This window comes from Phacochoerus africanus, chromosome 15 (genome assembly GCF_016906955.1).
Source record: "Phacochoerus africanus isolate WHEZ1 chromosome 15, ROS_Pafr_v1, whole genome shotgun sequence".
Lineage (NCBI taxonomy): Eukaryota > Metazoa > Chordata > Mammalia > Artiodactyla > Suidae > Phacochoerus > Phacochoerus africanus.
Window position 1 is genome coordinate 56,276,869 of NC_062558.1, and position 15,697 is coordinate 56,292,565.

General features: G+C 39.8%; 1 protein-coding gene across 14 annotated transcripts in view; it reads left to right on the plus strand.

Annotated features, from left to right (window-relative positions):
* Nucleotides 1–15,697, plus strand: part of LYST (lysosomal trafficking regulator) — a 200,981-nt gene that overhangs the window by 100,390 nt on the left and 84,894 nt on the right. For 11 of the 14 annotated variants that reach the window (XM_047761703.1, XM_047761702.1, XM_047761701.1 and 8 more), the window contains exons 20-24: nucleotides 113–250; nucleotides 5,167–5,365; nucleotides 7,913–8,044; nucleotides 13,416–14,046; nucleotides 15,323–15,500. In XM_047761703.1, coding sequence (XP_047617659.1) covers nucleotides 113–250; nucleotides 5,167–5,365; nucleotides 7,913–8,044; nucleotides 13,416–14,046; nucleotides 15,323–15,500 — 1,278 coding nt within the window. The remainder of the gene's footprint in view (nucleotides 1–112; nucleotides 251–5,166; nucleotides 5,366–7,912; nucleotides 8,045–13,415; nucleotides 14,047–15,322; nucleotides 15,501–15,697) is intronic. The other 3 variants (XM_047761691.1, XM_047761695.1, XM_047761697.1) reach the window with 1 other exon arrangement.

Sequence of the window (15,697 nt, forward strand, 5' to 3'; positions counted from 1 at the left end):
GGCCCCCAGAATATCTACACAGTGTTAAACTGGTATATTGCATGTCTTCTGAAAATCATGCAGCATGTTTTTTGGTCACTCTATGCTAATTGGTGTGTGTTTATTTTCTCAGCAAGGTGTTTGGGAAAGCCTGCTGGCAGCCCTGGAGGTCCTCATCAGAGCAGATCACCAGCAGCAGATGTTTAATATTAAGCAGTTACTGAAAGCACGAGTGGTTCATCACTTCCTACTGACTTGTCAAGTTTTGCAGGTACTTTTCCTGTAACTTTACTGTTGGAGTTATTTTCTGCAATTATTTCTGTTTCATCACTCAATACTAAGGGCTCAGATTTTTGTGAGACTTTCAATTATGCTGTATCTTCCCATACTCTCCAGATCCCTTCTTTCCACTAGTATTGTCAGAGTTTTTCAACCCCTGCCTCGTATGGCTTGATCTTTGCATTTTCATCATTCCTAACTCAGTTACAAAACAACAACTCCTAAATTTCTGAGATATTTCTTCATGTTGGGATAAAATGAACATTTTGTAGTCCCTTGAACATCAACAGTAGTGATATTTTAACTTGCTCCATATTCCTTAAATAACAAGTACCAGTATGTGTTGTTCTAAGAAGTATGTATTCTGTAATTAGCATATTGAAAATATATCAAAAATATAGTATCAAGAAGTGGCATAACTTCACCAGTTGCATTATAGTGCCTGTGCTGTGGCCTGACTTCTAGCTAAAATTTTTTTTTCTGCCTTCACAGATGTCTGATTATAGCTTGGTTGGTGTATTGGACTATTTTTCAAGTTGCTTTGTGTTCTCAGAGTCTGAGGCATGTATTAGAACTTTAACAAGTCAGATAAGTACAGATATTTCATAGGATCAATAACATTTTACTTGTTTTTAATGCCTTTGTTTCACTTGCACTAGTGGCTTCTCCTTATACTTGGGATAAAATCCAAAATCTATGACAGCTTCTATGAAGAGACTTATGTGATCTGGATACCACTGCAGCCCCCAGCCTTGTTCCCTTTCTTAAACAAGTGAGCCTGTTTCCAAACTTCAGGCACATCCTGTTCTTTCTGACTGAAAGGTTGATTGATCCCATTCTTTTCATCTGATCAACTCCTATTTATCCTTTATGCCCCAACTTAAAATTGCCTTTCTGAGAGAAGCCTTCCCCATCTAAATTAACCCTTTCTCCTTTCTGCACTTACTCTCACTCTGTGCATCTACAGTTTGTTAGTATTTTATGTCATTTATGAGATTATGGTTTATTTCCCCCTGCAGACTTCCTGAGGGCAGGCATAAGGTTGTGTGTTGATCACACTGTAATCCCAGTACCTGACATACATAGGCATGCAATAAATAATTGTTGAATGAATTGTGAAAAAATAAAACAAAAGCATTTAGTGCCTTTCTTGGAGTCTGTGGTAAATTAGACTGTTGCCTTCAGGAATACAGTGCAGTGATCTCTCAGCCCCTTGCTTACTGGATGTTTTTATGTATCATTCTGGGTCAGTGTGATACTGACCAGTTTTTCTACTCATTTTGAAACTTTTTGGCAAGTTTTAGTGAATTCATATGACAGGGTAAAGTTGTTATTTAGTCTTTCCATGTCAGAAGAACAAACTTATCAACCTGGAGATTTCAGTATATTCCCGCTTCTATTTTACTTATAAAAATGCTAGAAAAATCTAGGTACCAGTTCCTTTTCTTGAAAGTATATTTCTTCATCCTTCTTTATTCAGAGAGCCTGTTTGTCAAACTAACAGTTACTTATTAAAGATAGATTATGTTAGGTATTGTGAGAAGTATCTAAAGAAAGGAACTTAGTCATTGCCTTTAAAGTATCTCAGTATTTAAGGAAGATTAAAAAACTGATAGTACAGTGGGCATGAGGCAGTTTCATTAGTCCATGAGTACAGTGTAAAGAACCTGAGCAGAGGTGATTAAAAATGGGAGTGTAGGAGTTCCTGTCGTGGTGCAGTGGTTAACGAATCCAACTAGGAACTATGAGGTTGTGGGTTCGGTCCCTGCCCTTGCTCAGTGGGTTAAGGATCTGGCGTTGCCGTGAGCTGTGGTATAGGTCACAGACGCGGCTCGGATCCTGCGTTGCTGTGGCTCTGGCGTAGGCCGGGGGCTACAGCTCCGATTCAACCCCTAGCCTGGGAACCTCCATATGCCGCGAGAGCAGCCCAAAGAAATAGCAAAAAGACCAAAAAAAAAAAAAAAAAGAGTGTAAGAAGGAAGGAGCAAATATGGAAGAGATAGGAAAGGCAGAATTAACAGGGCTTGATTCTGTTTAAATAGAACCTGCAAAAGAAGTCAAATATGTAGTGTAAAATTTCAAGCTGGGAGACTAGAAAAATAATCACATCATCAAAGAAAGGAGGATTGAACATGAACTGAACAAGAGTTGATTATTCTGCATGTGAGATTGGGGTGGTACGGTGCCTGGCACTGACCTCTGGGCACTTAGAGGTGTAAGATTGGACCTGGGGAGGGGCTGAGAGAGATAAGAAAGTGTTTGCTCTACTGTGATGGTGGAGCCGCAGGGATAGATAAGCACCACGAGAGCCACAAACAGAGTGAAAGGATCACAGAGAGCTGAGGTTTGTGTCTCAGGAAATAACCATTTTTCAGGGCGTGGAATAGGAAAAAGGAGCTGTTGAGAGAGAGACATAGAAAGAATAGTCCAAAAAGATAGAGCAGTTGAAGAAGTAAAGAAGAACCAGGAGGCCCAGCAAGTGAAAGCCAAGGATAAGCAGTGGGGAGAGGGCTGCCCAGGCAGAGAAAGTCTCTAGAGCCAAATAATGTAGAGAGTTCTAAGAAAATGTGGGCAGATAAAAGGCTGTCAACTTAAAAATTCTTTTTTTTAATTAAAAAAATTTATTTTTATTTTTATTTTTTTTAGAAATTTTTATCTTGGGAGTTCCCATCGTGGCTCAGTGGTTAACGACTAGGAACCATGAGGTTGCGGGTTCTATCCCTGCCCTTGCTCAGTGGGTTAAGGATCTGGCATTGCTGTGAGCTGTGGTGTAGGTCACAGATGTGGCTCAGATCCCACATTGCTATGACTCTGGCGTAGGCTGGCAGCTACAGCTCCAGTTAGACCCCTAGCCTGGGAACCTCCATATGCCTTAGGAGCGGCCCTAGAAAAGGCAAAAAGACAAAAAAAAAAAAATCATCTTAATAGCTTACAGGATTTCAGTAGAGTGAGGAAGGCAAGAGCCAGATTTCTGGGGACTTTAGGCAGCATGTGTGGCTAGATCACTGGAGGCAGTGATGATAAATAATTATAAAAAGTCCAGCACCAGAGTTCCCATTGTGGCTCAGCAGTTTAAGAACCCAACGTAGTCTCCATGAGGATACAGGTTCGATCCCTGACCTCCTTCAGTGGGTTAAGGTTCTGGCTTTGCCATAAAGCTGCAGCATAGGCTGCAGATGCAGCTCAGATCTGGCATGGCTGTGGCTGTGGCTGTGGCTGTGGCTGTGGCTGTAGCATAGGCTGGCAACTGTAGTTCTGCTTTGACCCCTACCCTGGGAACTTCTATACATTGCAGGTACACCTGTAAAGAGAAAAGAAAAAAATAGTCCAGCAGCAAAACAAAAGAAAAACAGAATGTTAACAAAAGCTTCCTAGCAGGTCAAGTTAAGGGTTTTTTTGTTTTTTCGTTTCGTTTTTTTTTGTTTTTTTGTTTTTTTTTTTCATGAAATAAGCTGACATTGACTTTGTAAGGAGTTAGTGGAGAGGGCAGGGTCGAAGGAGCAGAAGCGTGGGCTGGATGAGTTTAGGAATGAATAACTGAGGTGGAAACCAGTATCGTTGGGGTTACAAGGGGTAGAATTTAGAAAAAAGGCAGATGGTTATAGCAGAAATAACACTGAATTAGAAGTTAGGAGACCTGTGTTCTTGGCTTGGCCACTCAGCCATTGTAAGAGCTTGACAAAGGGGTTTTGTGCTTATTTTTGTAGGCTCAGTGTTCTTTCTTAAGTCAGGTGGTCAGACTAAACTGTTTCAAAGTTAACATCTAGATTTTAAGTTTCTTTCTTTTTGTTTCTTTCTTTTTCAGCCACACCCACAACATATGGAAATTCCTGGGCCGGGGATCAAATCTGAGCCATAGCTGTGAGCTGCACCACAGCTGCAGCAATCCTTAACCCTCTGTGCCACAGTGGGAACTCCTCCTATATTTTACATTTTCTGATTAAGCAATACTTAGAGTAAATGAATAAGAGTAAATGTAGAGATATGGTATATATTTGGGCAGAGAGAAAAGATGAAGCTTATTTTCCTGTAGCCTTGATCTAGAGGGCAGCAGCTAACCACTGCGGAGGTGGAATTGGAGAATATAAATAATTTATTTGCACCCATCTTTATTTTTAGTAATTACCCAGTGTTCTACTAGGTGCCATTATTCTAAGCAGTAGATAATGCAACAGAAAGATTTCAGAGGTCTGAGTTCGAGTTAATGGCAGCACTACAGACATGTTTCTGTGTGGTGTAAGTTAGTCGTATAACCACTTCGGGTCTTCGTATTCTAGAAATGAGGGATGAAACCTCTCAGTGCCATTGTGAGAAAGAACTTTGTAAACTGGAACATACTGTATTAAAATAATCAGTTTTGTTTATCAAAAAATTTTCCCTCTGAGCCCATAGTAGTGGTAGCAGAAGTAGTAGGAGTGATGGTAGTACTAATAGTAGCTAACATTTGCATGGGGCCATTGGTTTTCATGAATTTTAGTAGCAGAATTGCTTGAATGGAGAAATAGCAACTCAATTTTATGGTAAATATGGTCAGTCTAGAGTAGTAACCAACACAGTTCGACCTTAAAAGAAGTTACCTTGCTTATTTAAATGAAAAATGTTAGTTGACAGTTCTCTTTAATTTTTAACTTTTTTATTTTGTCTTTTTCTGGGGCTGCACCCACAGCTTATGGAGGTTCCCAGGCTAGGGGTCTAATCAGCGCTGTAGCCACCGGCCTACACCAGAGCCACAGCAACGTGGGATCCGAGCCTCGTCTGTGACCTACACCACAGCTCACGGCAATGCCAGATCCTTAACCCTCATGGATACTGGTTGGGTTCATAACCTGCTGAGCCACAGTGGGAACTTCCGACAGTTCTCTTTAAATCTAAAGAGAGTTTTTTGTTTTGTTTTGTTTTGTTTTTCAGGAACACAAAGAGGGGCAGCTTACATCCATGCCCCGAGAGGTTTGTAGATCGTTTGTGAAAATTATAGCAGAAGTCCTGGGATCGCCTCCAGATTTGGAATTATTGACAATTATCTTCAATTTCCTTTTAGCAGTTCACCCTCCTACTAATACTTATGTTTGTCACAACCCCTCAAACTTCTACTTTTCTTTGCACATAGGTAGGTAAAATCATTTTTGTTAAATGTTGGCTATTTCCACTTTTGTTTTTCTTCCCACGTGATCCATATTTGTTTGATATTTATTGAATGGCCTCTGTGCCAGAAGCTGCCCTAATTACACACTGGAATTGGAACGGGGCACAGGGCTGTACAATGAACTGGACATGGGCTCTGCCTTCAGAGGGCTTAAATGCCAAGAGGTGAGGGGAGATATATACTCAAATAATTATAATAAGAAACATTATCTGTTAAGTACTTAATAGATACAAAAGCAGAACTAAGCAGATTTCAGAGAAGTCAGGGTTTCATCAGACAGGTGTGGAGGGAGAAGATTTAATAGACTGTGTATCTGACATGCGCATTGAAGAATTTAGGTAAAATTTGATAGGTAGATTGGATAATTAGCATTCTGAGGGAAGGGAAGGACTTAAAGTTAGGAAAAATAGAGAAAATAAAAAATAATGAATTTTACCTTCTCTAGGGGCTTTTTAAAGGAATGGTGAAAATAATATAAATATAGTTTGGGACCATCATTTATTCCCCCACCGTCACCGCCAAAGTCGTATTAAATGAGTCCTTGAATGTAAGGTCAGAGAATTTGAATTTGTAGTCTAGTTAGGGGTAATTGAAGGATTTTGTTTTTTGTGTTTGTTTTGAGCCAAAGAATATGATGTTAAGTAAATTATTATAGTAAAATTCAGTATACAGAAATGACCTGCATAGAGTGAGTTGAAGCTTGGGAATAGATGAGACCACTGAGGAAAAGTGCAGAGAGAAATATGAAAAAAGGAAGCTAAGGATAGAACTTCTGGTAATAACACTGTTTAGGGATGTAACAAGAAAGTCATCTCATTATAAAAGGAAATATGGCATAATTATAGTTTTAAAAGAACTAGGAGTTCCCGTTGTGGCTCAGTGGGTTAGGAACCCAACATAGTGTCAGTGAGGATGCAGGTTCAATCACTGGCCTCACTCAGTGAGTGGGTTAAGGTCCAGCACTGCCTCAAGCCCAATTTACCCCCCAGCCCAGGAACTTCCTTATGCCACACGTGGCCATAATAAAAATATAATTAATTAAAAAATAAAAATAAAAGAACTGGAAAATGAGAACTCCCTTGAAGCACAGTGGGTTAAATATCCAGCATTGTCAGTGCAGTGGCTCAGGTTGCTACTGTGACACAGGTTCAATCCCCAGCCTGGGAATATCCACATACCAGGGCGCAGCCAAAAGAAATTTTTTTTTTTGTCTTTTTTTGCCTTTTCTAGGGCCACTCCCACGGCATATGGAGGTTCCCAGGCTAGGGGTCTAGGAGTTCCCGTTGCAGCCATCAGCCTACACCAGAGCCACAGCAACGTGGGATCCGAACTGCATCTGCGACCTACACCACAGCTCATGGCAATGCCGGATCCTTAACCCACTGAGCAAGGCCAGGGATCGAAGCCGCAACCTCATGGTTCCTAGTCAGATTCGCTAACCACTGAGCCACGACAGGAACTCCAAGAATTTTTTTTAATTAAAAAATAATGAAACAAAGTAACTAAGAAATGTGATATGATAAGAAAGCAAACAAGAGTATACCTGTGAGAAAGCTAGTTAGTAAATTTGGAGAAAGAAACTGGTTGTAAACCATTTTAAGGCTGGAAAAGGGGTGTGGTGACAGATGATGGAGGTTCTTGTAGACAAGAAGCTTAGGCTTTATCCAGAATGACAAGGAGACAGCAGAAAACCACTGGAAAGTGTTCAGCAGGGGGTTGACATTTGATAAAATTCTAGTAGCTTTGAGGATTTGAGGGTGACCAGATGTTCCATCACGATACCACGTAGAAGTCTGTGATAATAATTCAGGTGAGAGGTGGTGATAAAAGCCTGCATGATAGCTCTAGCTAAGGATGAGAAGAGTTCAAGAAACAGAAATAAAGTCATTAGAACCTGGACACTGACTTGACTTGGATAAAGGGAAGATCGTGATCAAGGGTGGTTCCCCGTTCCTGCGTGAGAAACGGGTGCTTCTACCAAAGGAACCAGAGAAGAAAACAGGAGTGAATTTAGGGCAGAGTGATGGCTCACATTTAGATTTGTTGCACTGATGGTGTAGATCAAGCAGTTGAATTTATAAGTATGAAGCTCAAAAAGGAAGATTCAGCTGGAGATATCAATTGGAGTTATCTTAGACATTGACTGGGCTACACATAAAGATAGAAATAACAGCCCTTTCCTCAAGGAGTGAAGATATAAAAAATCTTCTTGGAGAGATCATAGTAACATATACAAGAGAACAGTTAGCTGTTAAACTATAGAAATAACAATAAGTACAGTTGAAATTTAAAAAAAAAGTTAATGTGGCTAGTAATAATCATCAAAAGAATCTAGAGTAAGAAATTATAGTGTACTCAGTATTAAATGTGCCTTGGTATAAGGTATGCCTTTTTTTTTTTTGCTTTGAACATCTTTTTGTAAACATTCGTATTTAATGATTTGCTTTTAAAGTTATATTTTTCTTTTACCCTTTTTTTTTAATATTGTCTCAAAAAATTGTTTTCTTCTAGATGGCAAGATCTTTCAAGAGAAAGTACAGTCAATCATGTACCTGAGAGACTCTAGCAGTGGGGGAAAGTTTGTTGCTAGCCCTGGATTTATGGTAATAAGCCCGTCTGGTTTTACTGCCTCCCTACCTGCAGGTAAACAAACAAGCAAACAAAAACAACAATGAAAGGATAACCCTTCCCTATTCGGTTCTGAATATTAATACATAAATAAATTGTACTTGTTTTGACAGCATAATACAACCTGATATTCAGGACAAACACTTATAAGTGGAAGGCTAAACTTAAAAATTATAAGATATATTTAAAGAATCCATTTCACTACTTCCTGATCTCAGTCAGTATCTCACACTCAGTACAAGTGATTCTCAGGAGAACTCAGGAGATAGGTGAGGCTGTCTTGCTGGAAATTCTCTCTCCCCTTTGTCATAGTCTTTCATGAAGCTTCTGATTTAGTTTCCCATTTTCTTCAAAAGCTATGTTTGGCTTACCGAATCCTCTCTCCCTAAACTCATTCTGGACCACTTGCCATGTGAACAACCATCTGGACTCCAGCCTCAGGGCCTCAACTGAGGATCCCTCCCTCTACTTAATCTACCCACACGCTGGTGTCTGTCTTGGACATCATCAAAGAAGACATCCAACCTCTGAGACTCCACTGTCCCACCCTCTCATGACAACTTCCTGTCTTTCTTTGTTTTTTTATATAATGATTTTTTTCCATTATAGATGGTTTACAGTGTCAAAATTTTTCTGTCAATTTTCTACTGTACAGCAAGGTGACCCAGTCACACATACATATATACATTCTTTTTCCCACATTATCATGCTCCATCATAAGTGACTAGATATAGTTCCCAGTGCTATACAGCAGGATCTCATTGCTTATCCATTCCAAAGGCATTAGTTTGCATCTATTAACCCCAGACTCCCAGTCCATCCCACTCCCTCCCCCTCCCCCTTGGCAACCACAAGTCTATTCTCCAAGTCTATGAGTTTCTTTTCTGTGGAAATGTTCATTTGTGCTGTATATCAGATTCCAGATATAAGTGATATCATATGGTATCTGTCTTTTTCTTAGTTCACTTAGTATGAGAGTCTCTAGTTCCATCCATGTTGCTGCAAATGGCATTATTTTGTCCTTGTTTATGGCTGAGTATTATTCCATTGTGTATATATACCACATCTTAATCCATTCGTCTGTCGATGGACATTTAGATTGTTTCTATGTCTTGGCTATTGTGAATAGGGCTACAGTGAACATGTGGGTGTATGTGTCTTTTTCAAGGAAAGTTTTGTCTGGATATATGCCCAAGAGTGGGATTGCTGGGTCATATGATAGTTCTATATTTAGTTTTCTAAGGTACACTCATACTGTTTTCCATAGTGGTTGTATCAATTTACATTCCCACTAACAATGTAGGAGGGTTCCCTTTTCTCCACACCCTCTCCAGCATTTGTTTTTTGTGAACTTATTAATGATGGCAATTCTGACTGGTATGAAGTGGTATCTCATAGCAGTTTAGATTTGCATTTCTCTACTAATCAGTGATGTTGAGCATTTTTTCATGTGTTTGTTGGCCATCTGTATATCTTCTTTAGAGAAATGTCTATTCAGGTCTTTTGCCCATTTTTTTTCTGTTGGGTGTTGGGTTTTTTGCTGTTGAGTTGTATAAGTTGTTTGTATATTTTAGAGATTAAGCCCTTGTCAGTTGCATCATTTGAAATTATTTTCTCCCATTCTGTAAGTTGTCTTTTTGTTTTTTTATGGTTTCCTTTGCTGTGCAAAGCTTGGTAGTTTGACTAGGTCCCATTGGTTTATTTTTGCTTTTATTTCTGTTGCCTTGGGAGACTGACTGAGAAAACATTTGTAAGACTGATGTCAGAATGTTTTGCCCACATTCTCTTCTAGGAGTTTGATGGTGTCTTGTCTTATGTTTAAGTCGTTAAGCCATTTTGAGTTTATTTTTGTGCATAGTGTGAGGGCGTGTTCCAGTTTCATTGATTTACATGCACCTGTCCAGTTTTCCCCAGCACCACTTGCTGAAAAGACTGTCTTTTCCCCATTTTATGTTCTTGCCTCCTTTGTGAAAGATTAGTTGACCGTAAGTGTCTGAGTTTATTTCTGGGTTTTCTATTCTGTTCCATTGGTCTGTATTTTGTTTTGGTACCAGTACCACACTGTCTTGATTATTGTGGCTTTGAAATATTGCCTGAAGTCTGGGAGAGTTATGATTCCTGCTTGGTTTTTGTTCCTCAGAATTGCTGTGGCAATTCTGGGAATTTTGTGGTTCCATTTAAATTTTTGAACTGTTTGTTCTAGATCTGTGAAAAATGTCATGGGCACACTCCCAAAGACATTCTATGATGCCACCATAATCCTAATACCAAAACCAGACAAAGATACTACCAGAAAAGAAAATTATAGGCCAATATCTTTGATGAATATAGACACAAAAATTCTCAACAAAATTCTAGCCAACGAAATTCAACAACATATAAAAAGGATCATACACCACAACCAAGTGGGATTCACCCCAGGTTCACAAGGGTAGTTCAACATATGCAAATCAATCAACATCATGCACCACCTTAACAAAAGACAAGTCAAAAACCACATGTTCATCTCAATAGATGCAGAAAAAGCATTTGACAAAAATCCAACATCCATTCATGATAAAAACTCTTACCAAAGTGGGTATAGAGGGAACATACCTTAACATAATAAAAGCCATTTGTGACAGACCCACAGCAAATATAATACTCAATGGAGAAAAGCTCAAAGCTTTCCTTCTAAAATCTGTAACAAGACAAGGATGCCCACTCTCACCACTTTTATTCAACATAGTATTGGAAGTCCTAGCCACAGCAGTCAGACAAACAAAAATAAAAGGTATCCAAATTGGAAGAGAAGCGGTAAAATTGTCACTGGATGTAGATTACATGATTCTATATATAGAAAATCCTAAGGACTCAACCCCAAAACTACTCTAACTGATCAACAAATTCAGCAAAGTAGCAGGATACAAGATTAACATTCAGAAATATGTTGCATTTCTGTATACTAACAATGAAATGTTAGGAAAGGAATATAAAAATACAATACCTTTTAAAATTGCACCCCAAAAAATTAAATACCTGGGAATACACCTGACCAAGGAGGTGAAAGATTTATATGCTGAGAACTATAAAACATTAATCAAGGAAATTAAAGAGGATTCAAAGAAATGGATATTCCATGCTCCTGGGTTGGAAAAATTAACATTGTAAAAATGGCCATGCTACCCAAAGCAATATACAGATTCAATGAAATCCCTCTCAAATTACCCATAACTTCCTGTCTTTCCGCCTCTGAGACTCAAGTATCCCACGCTCTCATGACTTCCTCTTTCTGGTTCCTTTTTCATCATCCCAAGTTCCTTCTGTCTGTTTCCCCTTCTAGCCAAGATCCCATTCGCTAATAGTTTTATTTCATCTTCCTTGTGCCCTTGGCCTTTCAGCACTCTTAATATGACAAACCCTAACCTTTCCTCAGTCCAACCATCCTGACACTGCTGAGCATGCTACTGTCAAAAGGGTCTGCATCTGTAGTTGGCCTTTTAATGCTGCCCTGCAATTTTTCTCTATATTCAGAACCAGTTACCTCCTCTGTTTCGAGTCTTCAAACTCAGAGTACTTGCTATCTTCCTAATTCGTTCTTTAAAAACTGCATCCTCTTTATTTTTATAGAGAAAAAACAGGTACACGTCTCTTGATTGTGAACTGGCTGTGTTGACTTTTCCTTCTCTTTTCCTTTCCCATCCTCCTCCTTACTGACATTCCTTATTGTCAGTCCCACCGAGTCTTGTCTCCAGCTCCAATACAAATGATCAAATGGGCAGGTAAGATAGAGACAGGGATAGATAGCATGAGATAGCTGGGTAATAGTCTCCAGTTTTCTCTCTCCTAGAGTGTTTTAGTTATTCTAGCATATTTTATGGCCTATTACCGTAATATTTTAAGGCTGTGTTTCAATTAGTTTTATTTGTAATTTTATAGGAAGTATCACTTTTAAAATCATTGTGCATCACTCTGAAACATTAGTACAGTCAGACCCCCATTTTTTTCAGGTCGTTTGAATAGACTCATTTAGCAGCCCTATTCCTCTAACACAATCCAGAAATAACTAGGATAAACTTCTGAGCTGCAGAGCTATTTTATTGCTACAAAGCCTGAACTCTGGGCAGTTCATTCAGTGCTTATTTACTTTATGTCAGTGCTTCTTTTATGAAAAATCACTTGGAAAGCTTGTTAAAACACAGATCCCTGGGTCCATGCCTCATCTATTCTGACTCAGTAGATCTGGGGTGGAGCCTGAGAATGTACATTTCTAACAGTCACACACTGGTACTTTTGCCCATGCTCCTGGCCCACAGACCACACCTTGAGGAGCATTCATTTTTATCCCAGGCACTAGGGTGAGAGTGATTTTTCTAATCCCCTCCTACTTAGAACGTAAGAAGCAGAAAATTAGAGAGCTACAGCAGATGGAGAAAAAAACTGTTTCTTCTCACTAATAGCAAAAAGTGATTTCAGAAATGGAGGAGTAAGAGAACAGTCTGGAGTCAGTGAGTCTAGTAATAACACCAAGTACAACTATTACTGCCATTTATTGAGCACCTGTTATAGAGCAGGCATTGTGCTAGGTGCATCACAAATATGATCTCACTTAATCCTGAAAGCAGCCTTCCAAAGTAGACATTCCGAACCCTCATTTTACATTTGCAGAAACAAAAACGCATATAATTAAATGACTTACCTAAGGCCACCTAACTGAGTGAGCTATCACTTGAATCCAGTTATATCTTCTTGCAAAGCCCACACTCTTTCCACTGTACCGAACTGCCTACTAGTGACTACTAGCCTGAGGTACATTGTCCCACTTAATCCACTTCATTTCACAGCAGTAGAACCATTAATCCTAATAACTTCACACAATCAATATTGTATTCTGTTAAGGAGATAGGAAAAGATATGTTTTGGGGGAAGATTTTAATTAAAAAGTAGTTAAAAGATGGAGTTCCCATCATGGCACAGTGGTTAACAAATCTGACTAGGAACCATGAGGTTGCAGGTTCGATCCCTGGCCTTGCTCAGTGGGTTAAGGATCCGGCGTTGGCCGTGAGCTGTGGTGGAGGTTGCAGACGCGGCTCAGATCCCGTGTTGCTGTGGCTGTGGTGTAGGCTGGCGTCTACAGCTCCGATTCAACCCCTAGCCTGGGAACCTCCATATGCCGTGGGAGCAGCCCTAGAAAATGCAAAAAGACAAAAAAAAAAAAAGAAAAGAAAGAAAAAGAAAATAGCTTTAACACTTAAGAATTTTAAGCATTCTGTGCTCTGATCATCATCCTATATGGATTCCTTAACCTCACTGGATGAGTGCGTTATTGCTGTGGTTGTAACTGATGTAGAAAAGAAGTGGTCCCACTAAATAGATTTTTAAATACTGTTTTTCCATTTACTCTTAGCAGGAAACACTTCCTCCAGTTCTGTTCCCCAGCAGATGACCACCAGCATGCTGCGTTCTAGAAGCCTACCAACATTTCCCACTTCTTCACCTCAAAAACAACCACGAAAACTGACTGGAAGTTTGGGTTGTAGTATTGATGAGTTACAAAATATCATAGATAATTATGTTGCTTCCCAACCAGAGAAACAGAGTCCTCCGGGGAGCTCGGAGACACTGAAGAAAAGCAGAGAAGATGCTTTCGTCAGTAGCTGTGAGTCTGCCCAAACTGTCTGTGAAATGGAACCTGTCCTTTTAGTCCAGCCCGCTGCCACTGGTGTCCCAAGAGCAGCAGCAGAGCTTTCAGTGGTCAGAGTTGACCACAAGGACTTGGGAGCAGAGCCCAGGTCAGACGATGACAGCCCTGGGGACGAGTCCTTCCCACGCCGACCTGACCACCTAAAGGGACTGGCCTCTTTCCAGCGAAGCCACAGCACCATTGCCAGCCTCGGGCTGGCTTTTCCTTCCCAGAACGGATCCGCAGCTGTTGGCCGGTGGCCAAGTCTTGTTGACAGGAATGCAGAGGACTGGGAAAACTTTGCCTTTTCTCTCCGTTATGAGCCGAAGGACGGCCGAACTAAGAGTGCTCATAGGTACTTTTGCATGTTTTTATGCCAGCCCCCCACTTTTTACTATTCTTTGAAGACTCTCTGTACTTGTAGAAATGTCTTTGTTATGTCACCTTTTATAACATATATTAACAGCAAAGGTACCTTTCTCCTTAATACAAGGTGATAATGAATCCATTTTTTTTTTTTTTTGGTCTTTTTTGGGCCACACCTGTGGCATATAGAAGTTCCCCAGCTAGAGGTCAAATCGGAGCTATAGCCGCTGGCCTACATCACAGCCACAGCAACGCCAGATCCAAGCCGAGTCAGTGACCAACACTATAGCTCATGGCAACACCAGATCCTTAACTCTCTGAGCAAGGCCAGGGATCAAACTCGCATCCTCGTGAATACTAGTAGCATTCATTTCCACTGAGCCACTGTAGGACCTCCATGAATCCCATATTTAACCAACAGCTAAATCATACTTCTTCAAGAAAAAAAAATCTTGTGGTTTATTTAACTCCATATGGTTAATAGAGGAAAAAACTCTATGGTTCAGGGAAAGTATACAATTTATTATTGTTTCTAAAAGCATCTCAGCCAGCACTGTCAGTGAAATTTTCTGTGATAATGGACATGTTCAGCTGTGCCAGCCAATGCAGTAGATATTGTAGCAGGCCGAGCACTTGAAATGTGACCAGTACAGCTGAGCAACGGCATTTTTTACTTAATTTTATTTATTTATTTATTTATTTATTTATTTATTTATTTATTGGTCTTTTTGCTATTTCTTTGGGCTGCTCCTGCGGCATATGGAGGTTCCCAGGCTAGGGGTCTAATCGGAGCTGTAGCCACTGGCCTACGCCAGAGCCACAGCAACGCAGGATCCGAGCCGCGTCTGCAACCTACACCACAGCTCACGGCAACGCCAGATCCTTAACCCACTGAGCAAGGCCAGGGACCGAACCTGCAACCTCATGGTTCCTAGTCGGATTCGTTAACCACTGCGCCACGACGGGAACTATAATTTTAAATAGTTTAAGTAGCGCAAGCGGCTGTTGGAAATCATTATATATGTAGAATAGACTAGCGTTTAGCAGACTATATACTTTAAAAATAGCACTGATAAAAAGTGATGGCCAATTTGTTAATCACAAAACAACATGTTTCTTAGATCAAGAAACATTTTTTAAACATTATGACCTTTCATTTCAAAATGTGAAAATTATTATCCTTATCACCATTCTCAAGGTAATCATGATGTACTACTTTGCTGCTTGATACTGTGTTAGTAAGACTTCCTGGGTCTTTGTTTTAGTGTAACTGAAGACTGCCTGGTACCTATATGCTGTGGGTTATATGAGCTCTTAAGTGGAGTTCTTCTCATCCTGCCTGACATCATGCTAGAAGAGGTGCTGGACAAGCTGATTCATGCAGATACGCTTTTAGTCCTCGTTAACCACCCATCGCCTGCTATACAGCAAGGAGTTATTAAAGTAAGGACTGATACTAAATATGTTGTTTCATTTTGGAAAAATAAATATATGTGTCATTTAAACTTTGAATATAATGTTAAAGTAGACCTAGAGCTTTCTTATATTCTTAGGCATAATGAACTGATAGGAGTTTAATTCTTACTCCTATTTTTATAGGTATTATCATCCAATTTTAAGTTCTCCTTCATATATGAATT